The 12,950-nt window shown below is 47.8% G+C and overlaps 1 protein-coding gene across 1 annotated transcript in view; it reads right to left on the reverse strand.

Moving 5' to 3' along the window:
* LOC143328066 (glutamate dehydrogenase, mitochondrial-like) overlaps positions 1-12,950 on the reverse strand; it is a 17,009-nt gene continuing 4,059 nt past the window's right edge. The window contains exons 2-13 of the mRNA XM_076742981.1: positions 10,373-10,453; positions 10,083-10,138; positions 8,185-8,248; positions 7,710-7,804; positions 6,045-6,224; positions 4,426-4,563; positions 4,045-4,182; positions 3,770-3,850; positions 3,276-3,399; positions 2,587-2,678; positions 2,413-2,475; positions 1-2,135 (exon numbers count right to left, since the gene is read on the reverse strand). Coding sequence (XP_076599096.1) covers positions 2,016-2,135; positions 2,413-2,475; positions 2,587-2,678; positions 3,276-3,399; positions 3,770-3,850; positions 4,045-4,182; positions 4,426-4,563; positions 6,045-6,224; positions 7,710-7,804; positions 8,185-8,248; positions 10,083-10,138; positions 10,373-10,453 — 1,232 coding nt within the window. The 3' untranslated portion in view covers positions 1-2,015. The remainder of the gene's footprint in view (positions 2,136-2,412; positions 2,476-2,586; positions 2,679-3,275; positions 3,400-3,769; positions 3,851-4,044; positions 4,183-4,425; positions 4,564-6,044; positions 6,225-7,709; positions 7,805-8,184; positions 8,249-10,082; positions 10,139-10,372; positions 10,454-12,950) is intronic.

A 12,950-nucleotide genomic window follows, 5' to 3' on the forward strand; every position in this document is an offset into this window, starting at 1 on the left:
TGACAGTTTTTGCCCTTTATTTCGTGTAACATTTGGTTTGCGTAAAAACTCCCTCACACAGAATCTGAAAGCAGCTGAAATCAGAGAAGTAACGTTTGAGCTCACATACAGCAGGTTCGCTCCACCCTGATGCCTTCAGGTGGTGGCGGCTTGATATTCTCGGGTGGTGCGAAGCCTCGTGTCTAAAACTAAACATGAAGACGTCGGCTGAGTGCGAGCCCCTGTGGGACGCCATGTGGAAACTCAGCGCTGTGTTTGCATAGTTCTGTTCACGTCTCACTCTTCTGTCCACGCGGCCGTCGAGCGGCGAGCGTTCACAAAGTTCAGCATCAGACGAGTCTGGAAAAGACAAACTCACGGCAGGCTCCTCAAAGGGATCAGACAGGACGAGGGCTCTGCTCAGGTACAGGTGACGCTCAGGTGAGCGCCTGACCAACAGCTGAGCTCCGTCAGCCCGTGGCTTTAATGACTGGGACGTATTCAGAGCTAACCCTCGCCCCTGTGTCTGTCTCTGTGTCTCTCTGCAGACTCAGTCCTGCTCTTTGGACTTTCCCTTCTGTCTGATGCAGAGCTCTGAGAAGCTTCTGTGCCTGCAGGCTGACAGGTCTGAGATCAGTCTACAGTCCTTTCTTTCACTGCATAGATTAGCATTAGCTTGAGCTGAAACTGTGCGGAGACCTGAGAGGAAAACAGCAAACTTTCAGGGGGGTTTGGTTTCAAGTCAACCTCACGTTGACCGTTAGCTGCAGAGCTACACGTCTGTCAGCAGAGGAAGCAACAGTTAAAGGACCAACCCAGAGGTTTCTGTCATATTTGAACCAACACGCTGAACTTCCTAAAAAAACTCTGTAGTGTTTGACATTTGTCAAAGTTGATGTTTTTCGGGTGGGCGGCCATTGATTCACTGTTGTCAATCACTGACTGTGTCTGAAGGAAGGAGCTGGACGTGAAGCGCGTCGGATCAAACACACGAAAACACCAGAATGGTCCTTTAATGAAGTAACTCGACGCTCTAAAAGCAGTAAATATTAAAGTCCTGAGGCACGAGTGCACTGCATCATATAAAAACAAGACAATCTGTACAAGCTCTCCACCTGGAGACAAACATGGAGACAGTGGACACTGTGTGGCCAGAAGTATGTGGACACCCAAGAAGACATTCCCGTTCAAAATGTAACAAAGCAAAAAGGCACTGAATCAGTGGATTGACAGAGAATTGATCAGTTCTGATGATCAATGAATTCTTTTTCACGTTTAAGGTAAAAGTTCTGTTTCCAGAGACGTCTGAGGACGAGTCTGCTGTCTTCACTGGACATTTTCCACCATTTCCTGACACTTAATGGACTGAAAGGATTCATCTTGGTAACAATCGGCACAACAATCGATGATGACGATAATCGTTACTCACTTCCTGAGTCCAAGATGCCGTTTCTAACTCCAAAGTCCAAAGTGTTGCTGATTTCTGTTAAAAAAAATCAGCTGATGAAATTATGTCTAGAATTTAACGACCCCTCAGGTTGGGAAACTCTTAACGAACTGATTAAATCAGTAACGGTTAAAAGGACACTCAGGTTTGAGAATGAGGGCGTCCACTTAGTTTTGGCCACAGCGTGTTTCGCAGGCAGACGGTGAAAAGTTTCTTTGCGGCTTTAAAGCTTTCTGTCTAAATATTTCTGCATATATATGTTGATATGTGTGTAAAGCAGCACAGCAGTGATTCAGAGCAGCGTCGGCTGCATTAAAGCTACAGCTGAAGGTTCTGGTTTATTTCAGCCTCCACCAAAAGAAGAAGAAGAAGAGAAGAAGAAGAACGTAAACGGACGAGAAGGAATGAACAGATTCAGACTTCATTCACTCTGCGGCTGTGCAAGAAAACCTGTAAACGCTGGATTCTGGCTGAAAAGTCTTTAAGATGGAGGACAGACAGGTGACAGACAGGTGAGGGACATGACAGACAGGTGAGGGACAGGTGAGGGACAGGTGAGGGACAGGTGTCAGGCAGGCGGATGGAGGCTCTATGTGAAGATGAGTCCGGCCTCGCTGTAAACCTGGAACACCTTCTCGATGGCATTGACGTACGCTGCCGTCCGCAGGTCCAGACCCAGATTGTACTTGTTGGCTGTTCGCATGATTTGCTGCATGAGGAAGAGGAAGAGGAGGAGGAGGAGGAGGAGGAGGAGGAGGAGGAGGATTTATTGTCTGGCATCTTTTGTGTGCACTAAACACTGTGTATTTGTCCTCAGGTCTCTAAATGGAGGCTCTTGGTCTTCATCTGAGTCTTTTTAACAAGACGTCTTTAATCTCTGTGTGTGTGTGTGTGTGTTTGTGTGTGTCTGTGTGTGTGTGTGTGTGTGTGTGTGTGTGTGTGTGTGTGTGTGTGTGTGTGCGTGCGTGTGCGTGCGTGTGTGTTACCCTGGCAGAGCGCTCCATGGTGAAGGCCAGACCGGAGTGAACAATGTCCTTCTCAGACGCTCCCTGCAACCAAAACATGTGTTTACAACTCCACGTACAGCAGTAATGCCAGTGGTAGTAGAAGCAGTAGTACTAGTAGTACTAGTAGCAGTGGCAGTATATGCGTGTACTCACAGCGATCCTGTCCTGGAAGTCAGAGGTGGGGACGATGGGAATGGCGCCTCCATGTTTGCCAAACTTCCTCTCTAAACTCTCCTGGACAGACACTGAAGAGGTGGAGACGATGGACAGACAGACAGAGAGGTGGAGACGATGGACAGACAGGCAGAGAAGTGGAGACGATGGACAGACAGACAGACAGACAGAGAGGTGGGGACGATGGACAGACAGGCAGAGAAGTGGAGACGATGGACAGACAGACAGACAGACAGAGAGGTGGAAACGTGGACAGACAGGCAGAGAGGTGGAGACGATGGACAGACAGGCAGACAGACAGAGAGGTGGAAACGTGGACAGACAGGCAGAGAGGTGGAGACGATGGACAGACAGACAGACAGACAGAGAGGTGGGGACGATGGACAGACAGACAGAGAGGTGGAGAGGATGAAGGACGGGAAAGGACACAAGAAGAAAACACTGATGAGGACGAGGATGAAGTTGATGTTTGCTGTCCTCAGACAGAAAGACGGTCGTGTCCTGTCTGCGTGTCTCTGATACACCTTCACACTCTGGATCAGTTAAACTTCCTGGATGAGATCATGACTCACCTGAAACTCACCTTAATCTTAATCTTAATCTTAATCTGAGCCTGTTTTCACTCTGAACGCTCACTAAAGTCTCTGAGAAGCTTCACGCTGACTTACTGAGCAGGTGGTAGTTTGAGTCTCGCTCGTATTTGAAGGTGAGACGACCGTAACTGACGTGATTCAGATTCTTCAACCACTCAAAGTACGAAACGGTCACACCGCCGGCGTTCAGGTACATGTCCTGCAACGAGGAGAGAGCAAATGAGGAAACGAGGAAACAGAGAGGAAAGGAAACAAGGAGGAAAGAAGGAGGAGAGGAGAGGAAATAAAGACAGGAAACAAGGAGAGAAAACAGAGAGAGGAGAGAGAACAAAGAGGACAGGAAACAAGGGAAGGAAACAGAGAGAGGAGAGGAAAGAAGGAGGAGAGGAAATAAAGACGGGAAACGAGAGGAAAGAGAGGAGAGGAAGGAGGAGAAAAACAAGGAGGAGAGGAAACAAGGAGAACAAAATAGATCCTTTATTAGCTTCATGTGTGTGAGTGGGAAACTGAATAACGCAGAACCTCCACTGACATTTTATCGTTTTATGAGCGGACAAAGAGAAACTCACCGGGATCACCATGACGTTTCTCTCCAGGAAGATGCGGTCGGCTTCGGGCGTGGTCGGACCGTTTGCTCCCTCAGCGATGATCTGAAAGCAGCACAGACACCAGGTCAGTTCACTGAGGCATGATGGGAAAACAGCAGCAAACAGCAGCGATGCTCATGAACATGTTTACATGAGAGACAACATGCAGCCGTCCACCCTTTCTGCATATAGACACAAAGCTGTCTGTCCCTGTGTGTGTGTGTGTGTGTGTGTGTGTGTGTGTGTGTGTTTGTTACCTTGGCCTTAATCTTGTGAGCATTGCCCTTGGTCAGCTGTTTCTCACTGGCGGCAGGGATCAGGATGTCACAGTCGGCCTCCAGGATGCTTCCTTCGTACGGCGTGGAGTTCGGGAAGCCCACGATGGTCCCGTTGGCCTGGAGACAGAAAACAAACAAAGGTTTAATTAGTTTGTTCAGTCGATTGATTGATCCAAAAGTGAACAAGCACAATTAAAAGGTTTGATTATAGACGAGGACTAAAACAGATGAAACAGGATCACATGAAACAAACATGGAGACAACTGCATGATGAGGCTCAGCTGTAGTACCGCTGCTCTGCCAGCAGGTGGAGTACCAGCCTCTTCTATTCTTTTATGTAGTGTGACCAGCAGTACTGACCAGCTTGTAGTCCTCCAGCTCTTTGGGGTCGATGCCATTGGGGTTCCAGATGTTTCCATCCATTTCTCCGACTCCGATGCACTTCGCCCCAAAGCGATGAAGGTACCGCATGGAGTGAAGACCCACGTTACCAAAACCCTGCAGACACATCAGAGCGGACATCAGACCTCCACCGATCCTCCGATCGGACTTCTAGCGCCACCATGAGGATGTTTTTTGTTTTTCATTCAAATATTGAACAGGTGTTGGATGATTGTGATGAAAAGTGATGCAGATGTTCATGTTCCCTCAGGATGAGCTGTGCTCCACTGATCCTCTTCATCAGTGCTCTTTGGCTTAGAGCTGCAGCTAATGATCAATCGATTCATCTGTCAGTCATCTTCCCTCTTAACTCATCGATCGTTTAGTCCATGAAACAGTCCAACAAGACGTCTTGTTTTGTTTGAGCAAACCCAAAATATTCACTTTACTGTGACATGAAACAGAAAAAAAACTAGAAATCCTCAGATTAGACTCAGGAGAATCAGATCATTTTGAAATCAATTATCAATATCTGTGATTCATTTTCTGTTGATTGGCTAATCAATGAAATGTTGCAGGTCCACTTTGGTTAATAATTAGTCATCAGGCAGGCGCGTTTATCCAAAGCGACGTACGTATGAATTCACACACCGATGGCGCAGCGTCGGGGACAGTTTTTGGGGTTCAGTATCTTGTCCAAGGACACTTCGGCCTGTGGACTGGGATCGAACCACCGACCTCCTGATTGGTGGAGGACCGCTCTACCTCCTCAGCAAACACCTGCAAAACTAACGACATTCCCATCAGCCTCAACTGTACTTTGTGTTTAGTGCTAATTAGCTAACGTTAGCATTCTAACATAAAGTGTTGAACATCAGCTGAAAAACATCAGCACTGTCACAGCCTCACACTGAGGCGCAGTGCATCTCACGTCCACCGGGTGGCTCCACCTGCAGGTCACTTGAGGACGTCCACGGACACTTCTGTCAGTTAACTCAGCTGCTTACATAAGCTGGCCAACAATCACAGAAACTGACGGAAGCTGAGCCATTTCTCCTCGTTAACGGGCCGATCGAAGAGATCACGCAGTGAAATTAGCAGCATGCCAACAAACATAAGCTAATAAAGAGGAGAAGTTTGAAGAAGTTTGGCTCTGCCTCTCAGCGCAGAGACAAACCGCCGAAGAGTTTTTAAGTTCCTGAGGTCTGCCTGTTGTGGGTCGTGCTGACTGTAATTGAAACTGTAGGGAAGCTTGTGGCTTCAGATGAGTCACTCATGACTCACTGAGGAGGATTTCAGGGATGGTGATGGTGGTGAAAGAGGGATGAGGAGGAAGAGCAGAGGGAGGATTTCGTTCATGCAGTCTAAGGGCTGCCTACGGTGTCCTTCGGTCCCGAAGGGACGAGCGTTTCTCAATTAATGAGGAGTTTCTTCCTCTGGACTCTAGTTTGTGACGACCCGACGACGCAGCCTTCACGTCTGTCCAAACTAGTTGTTGTAAAATAAACGTTTGACATTTTTCAGCAAAAAGGCGGTTTGAAGACCAAACTGTCTACATCAGTTTCTGTCCTCTGGGCGATGAAGAGGACGGAGCGTACCTGGATGACGAAGGTCTTGTCCTGGAAGCCGGGACACATCCCCAGCTGGCTCATGTAGGCCGCCTCGTTGATGAAGTTCTCGATGCCGTGGAAAACTCCTCGGCCGGTGGCGGAGATGCGACCGTGGATTCCTCCCTGACTGATGGGTTTCCCGGTGACGCAGGCGTGAGCGTTGATGTCCTGAAGGAGAGCAGACGGACGGACGGACAGACAGACAGGTGAATAAAAACAACACCTGAGGAGGATTTTCTACTATTTCTATGTATTTAAAGCACATTAGAAACACCGAGAGCAGCAAACACAAACACACAACAGTTGAGTCCTGTTTCAGGCTCCACCTCCTTCAAAGTCACAGCTCCAGAGGGGAAACTTTTACTTTGATTATTGATCAGTCAACTCAAAATTAATCAGCAACAATTCTGATAATCGAGGAATCATTTCAGCCATTTTAAGACACAACAGCAGAAACTAATTCCAGCTTCCCAGCAGTGAACTGAACTCTTTAGGTTTTGGGCTGACACTGAACGCGTCACCTCAGACTAAAACTGTTTCACTGTGTGTTTGTGTGAGCTGCATCAACTCTTAAAGTCAGGTGATCATCATGTGACCAGGTGATTGTTAAACATGGTGTTCATTAGACATTAGAACCGTCCGTCATGTGTTTAAGTCAAACATCACATCAACGTCCTGCTATTAACCCGGAAACTAAACTTTACGAGTTGACGATGAGCACCTGAATGCAACATTAACTTGAGTCAGTTTGGGACTCTTCTGACCACGCCCTTCCGAGGAGGCGGAGCCTGAATCAGGACACAGGAAAAGACAGACAAAAGACTCCTTCCTATGTCCCAGGTACCAGCAGAGGCCGAGACAAGCTCACAGGGTTTCCCACAGACAAACCCAAGGACTCCCATCCAGTCCAGACCGAGGTTCTCAACCAGCTGAAAAACCAGAACGAGCCTGAACCCGACCCTGCAGAGCCCAGCAGATTTAAGGAGAAGGTGTTTACCTTGGACAGCGGTCCCCGAATAAGAAGGACGTGGGGGTCAGTCTGCCGACAACCAACAACAACAACAGCGGCGGTTTCAAATGTGAAGGCGGAAGACAAACTCAACAAGACTTCACTGCTACGAGCTCGCTAGTTTGCACTAAAGGGTACAAGTACAAGTACTACAGCTCCCATGAGCCTCGGGGTTGTACTCAGAAGACTTCCTGTGATCTGACCACATGAAGCAGCTGCTGGCGAACGTGTGCATCAGAAACTGGCACCAAACAGGAAATGAAGGCAGACAGGAAAAGAGCGACGGCGGGATGAAAGCGCTTCCTGTGTTACCACGACCGGCTCGGTTTGTCTGGTTTGTTCAGGCTGCAGAGATTTCAAGAGGTTTATTTCACACTGAATTCTACAGACTGACGCCAAAACAAAACATAAACAAACATGTCGTTATGCTTCCACCTTTTCCTCCAGAGCGGCTGTCAAACACGGCCTCCTGACGGATCGAGAACAACGAGCCAACGTTCGCGCCATCGGCCGCCCTGCTCTGCTCTGCTTCCTCTTCCTCTTCTTTCTCCTCATTATTTCAATATTTTGGATTTTGTCTACCTTTACTGTTCGTCTACACTGTGAAACACTCATCAGGCTCAGCGGTCACAGCTCGGACTCACATAGTGTCCCATGGTGGTGGCGAAGGTGTCGGCGATCCAGGACATCTCCCTCTCCCCGGTGCTCATGTCGGGAGCGGGAACGTCGATACCAGGCCCTGCAGAACCACAGCAGAACCACATGATTAGTCCAAAGGTGTGACGGTACTAAAACTCTCTGTGCTTCTCGTCTTCAGCGCACATCAACTCTCTCAGCTCTTTTCTTCAGGATTGTATAGAAACATCCTGCCCTGCTATTGGCTGGAGCCCACACATCGCTGCCCAGGTGTTGACGCCCTGAAACATCCTGAACACAGTAAAATAAGAGCATCCAGGCAGAGGGCAGCGTCTCTGCGGCTACACGAGTCTTTACATGTGTTTCATTTTTAGGAAAAGCCTCCTCCTCCTCCTGCCGTTAAATCTGCTCCTTATTTCCCCTCAGGTTAGTAAAAACTGGGACATTTGACGGTGCGACTGCTTTTGGAGGCCGCTGACTCACCGATGAAGCCTTTCTTAGCGAGCTCGATGGTGAATCTCCGGGTGATTTTCTCCAGCTCGTTGTCCTAAAAACAAAACAAAAAACTCACTTCAGTTAAAATTCTGGCAGGCTAGCTGTTTCCTCCTACTTCCAGTCTTTATGCTAAGCTAGGCTAACCACAGCCTGCCTGCACTGAGCACAGACATGAGATAAATTCCCACCTGAACATCATCACTCTCAGACAGAAGAAATGTGTAATTAACCCTTTAAACAATGCAATTCAAGACTTTTTTAAGTTGTCTCCTGCTTAGATAATCAATCAATCAATGAATAAATGAGACCTTGAATTCTGTTTGAGGAAACAGAGTTCAAGACTTTTTAAGACTCTGAACAAACGATGAAATCACATCTTTGTGAACGACACCTGATCTGACGCTTTCTGACCGTTCACACTGAATCTAATTCATGGAATTACTTCATGTGGAGAGGTCAGAGGTCAGAGGTCAGAGGTCAGCAGGCCTCAGAGCTGCACGTGTGTCAAGACTGTGTGTTCTATAGCAGAGAAAACAGAAAAGAGCGAAGGTCGAGAGAGAGAGAGAGAGAGAGAGAGAGAGAGAGAGAGAGAGAGAGAGAGAGAGGTAAACTCATTGACTCATCATGTTGGAGAGAGAGAGGAAATCCTGGTGTCTCTCTGCCAGCTGATGGCTCAGCGTTTCCTGTCGGCTCTAACTCGGTGGTGGTTTTGGGGGTGGGGGCTGGTGTGGAGGTGTAGAGGGGGTCGGTTTTTAAAGTCTGACACCGTGGGTCTCCACCCAGCTGGATCAGGTTTTCCTTAGCACGCTGCACCTCTTCATGATCACTTCCTCCTCCACCTCTTTCCTCTAACAGCTAATTAGCAAATGTTACATTAAAAAACGATTGTTTGTACATCAGAGTTTCAACAAGCCAAAGCCTAAACATGCTGACTGTGACGTAAAGCGGTGGAGAGAGAGAGGAAGCAGCCTCAGAGGCGTAGACTCCCTCCTCCACCACCTTTACTGTGATCAGCCCTCAGGAGCAGCGTTCAAAATGAACTGCTCTGTTTAACTGAAGAAAATCTACACAGCAAAATGTTTTTCCAACCAGCCAGAAAACTGCAGGACGTCATTAAAAATTCAAAGTGAAGTGCAGCTCGCTGTAGTGACGCTGCTGTCATCAAAAAGCTGAGCTCTCCTCTCCCTCCAGTCTGTGAGGAGTCTCCTCTGTCAATCATTCTTTAACCGTACGTCCACCGCGCTCCTCGGCGCTCCTCATAGGCTGATCTGCCGTCACAGACGCCGCACAGTGTGCAGACTGAAGATCAAACCAGGTCAGTCAAAGTCTGAGCAGGCCGATGGCGGCTGAACTCGTGCTGAGCCAACAGTGAGCGCACACGTTTGATGATGTTTACTGTGTTCAGTGAGTCTCGTCTGCAGGACAGAAAAGCCTCTGAGCTGCAGGCGGATTCCAGAGCGTAACGAGAGACGGTGAGTGAACCAGGAAACACCGAGATGACTGACAGGAGGCTCAGAGCTGGCTGATGATAGGCTGATCACACACACACACACACACACACATACACACACAGTTTAAAGCTTCGACTGGTTGCTCCCTGAATCTCGTTCATTTCTCGTCAGACGAGGTTCCAAAACTTCTTCTTTGGTTCTCGAACACATAAATTTAATTTTTCCAACCAGTTGAGTAACATGAGGAAAACGTTCTGCAGCCTTCACATGTTTCTCATTACTTCATGTTGTGCAGAGAAAACTTTTCCACACCAAAGACTCGAGGCAGCGTGTCGACTCTCTGATACGCATCGTGTCCTGATTCAGATTCAGACTGAGACGCTGCAGAGAAACAGGTGACTCCAGGTGAAGGTCGGGTGTTGTGTTTAAACTTACAGAATATTTCCTTGGGTTGATCTTCACTCCGGCTTTGGCTCCACCAAACGGCACATCTGGAACACATCACTTTATTATACCACCAGAACAAACAGCAGCTGCATCACACGACCAGCACCACACCAGTGACGACGCTGAGAGGACCAGTTTCAGGTGTGAACGTCACAGTGAACAGATTCTGAATCAGTTCAGGATCAAAAAATCTTATTAAAAATACTTTAAAATGGGGAATAAGGACTAAACAAGTCATGTTTAAGTGTGTGTGCGTGTGTGCGCGTGTGTGTACTCACCGACAACAGCACATTTGTACGTCATCAGCGACGCCAGAGCTTTCACCTCGTCTACAGACACGTCTGTGCTGTAACGGATACCTGAAACACACAAACAATGAAAGTCTTCAGTCTGAGCCAAAAAGGGGACCTGACCCATCCAGGACCAGGTTTCATGTCAACATCCAGTCCAGCTCAGCTCCAGCTCAACCTTCCTGGTTTGAGCACACAGCCTCACATCACTGAAATAACGTCTTTTGATCTGATCATTGGCGTCTGTGCGTGTTCATCCCACGTCCAGACCTCAGCTGGTCTGGGATCAGGTCTGCTTACTGTCCCCAGAGTCCAAACTGAACCTGGAGAGGCGGCGTTCAGTTTCTGACCTCCTCAGATCTGACAGAAAGCTCTCAGTTCTGTGAAATCAGGACTTTTCTCTTCAGCTTTTATGAAATTTAAATTATTAAATGTATTCACGTCTCGCTCTGCAGCTGCACCCTCGTCTTCATCCCGCTGTTTAATCGTCTTACTCTACTTTAAGCTGCTGCTTTAATCCTTTAAAGTCGTACTTCTGTGTCATCTTGTGGTCTGCTCTTAATGCCTCTCTGTCTCGTGTAAAACTCTTTTAATGGACCGACTCGCCTCATGACGAAACCTCAGTTTGTGAAGTTTGAACAAACACGTTTAGGAGAAGAATCCGAGTCTGATCCTGGAGGAGCCGAAGGCTTAAAATTTTTGTTTTTTACAAAGCGAGGAGTACAGTCTGTGCCCTGTGCTGCTGCAACGAGCTGCAGGGAAAACAAACACAGTGAAGTGAGTTCAGCGTGTGGAGTGAAGCCAGCACATGCAGGCCTGTTCACACACATCACTGCAAACCGGGCTGCAGGGAAGCCGACAAAATGGCTGCAGCTCGGAGAGACGGATGGAAAACAGATGAGGTGAAAACCAGAGAAAGACACAACCTCATTTCTTCTCTATGTTTCCCTTTCAGACTTTTACTTGTAAAGAAATTTTAATGACTTCTTTACTGAGAGCAGCAGCGGGAAGAGACAAGAGGACGGAAAATAAAGAGGGAAGAAGGAAACAGGAAGCAAAAACTAAAGTGAGAAGAGAAGAAGAAAAGAGTGAAGCGAGAGGTTGAGCGGGAAAGAAAGACGGGAAAGACGGGGGGGGGGGGCAGACGGAGAGACTTGGCGGTGGAGGAGCAGTCTGGGTGTGGTGATGAAAACAGGCTCATTTAAAGGAACAGTACAAACTCTTTTCTTCACTTCAATGAGTTTAATTCACCCTCAGCTACACTCCATCATAACAACCACACCCTCCGCCCACAGCCTCCTCTGGCATTTACTCATCTATCTGGCAGTTTGTCTGAGCATAAAAGAAGGAATCTCTGTCTGTCTGTCTGTCTGCATGTCTGTCTGTCTGTCTGTCTGCCTGCCTGCCTGCCTGTCTGCCTGCCTGTCTGTCTGTCTGCCTGCCTGCCTGCCTGCCTGCCTGCCTGCCTGTCTGTCTTTCTGTCTGTCTGTCTGCCTGCCTGCCTGCCTGCCTGTCTGTCTGCCTGCCTGTCTGTCTGTCTGTCTGTCTGTCTGTCTGTCTGTCTGCCTGTCCCAAAATGATCTCAACAACCAATCATCTGATTAACGCTTGGCGGGCGAACTGCTGAGGACCAAAGGACGTGTGGTGTCCCGTGTGGAGCAGAATGACCTGTAATCAATAAACCATTGGGAAATATCACATTCTGAGTGTTTGTGCTTTAACCAGCACAGCTTTTCTTGCCTTTATCACACTGGTTTAACTCTTCACTGCATGCGTTGTAAATCATCTCATGTGATGCTCCTCAGCCAATCACACCCGGGGCTCGAGTGAGAGGTAACGTTACACCCTTGGTTCGTTCCAAACAGGCACGTTTGGAACGAGTCCTGCACTCAGGGACACTCAGACTTTCATTTTCAGAGCTCAACATTCAGAAACACGTCACTCAAACTGAGGGAGGAAACCCGCGTTCAGCGATTCAGCGACTCTCTGCAGCACATTTCTAAAAGTTCAGGCCCAGAACAGGTCGTCATAACAGCGCAGAAATAATTCTAATAGCTTCTCTGCAGATGACGTCACGTCGCTCCATTGCTGTGGCGTGAAGTGCAGATGGAGGGCAGGAAGAGATTTTCTGCACAGGAGACGCTGTAACACGCTCAAAACACACCGATCAAACTGATCAAACCGAGGAACCACAAGGAGCTTTTATCAAGTGCCAAAGGTTGTTGTTCATAAAATGCAAGAAACTGACCGATTCACATTACTGATCCATTAACACGTTGATCACCTTCACGTTGCAGCTGGTGAAGGTGGAGCTCATGTTAATGTACCATAAATACTTCATATAGATTACTTCATATACTGCTGGGTATCTTGTGTATTTCTCCCCTGAGGACTGTGAACAGTAAAAGTACTCAATGAGTACCACAAAACCATGCTTTAGTACAGCACTTGAGTAAATTTCCACCACTGAGTATGAGTAGGAATACTACAGTTTTACTACAGCTACTACACAAGCTGCAGGAACTGAAGTATAAAAGAGTTTGGACCAAACTTCAACACCAGAGAC

The sequence above is a fragment of the Chaetodon auriga genome, chromosome 11 (assembly GCF_051107435.1).
Source record: "Chaetodon auriga isolate fChaAug3 chromosome 11, fChaAug3.hap1, whole genome shotgun sequence".
Classification (NCBI taxonomy): domain Eukaryota; kingdom Metazoa; phylum Chordata; class Actinopteri; order Chaetodontiformes; family Chaetodontidae; genus Chaetodon; species Chaetodon auriga.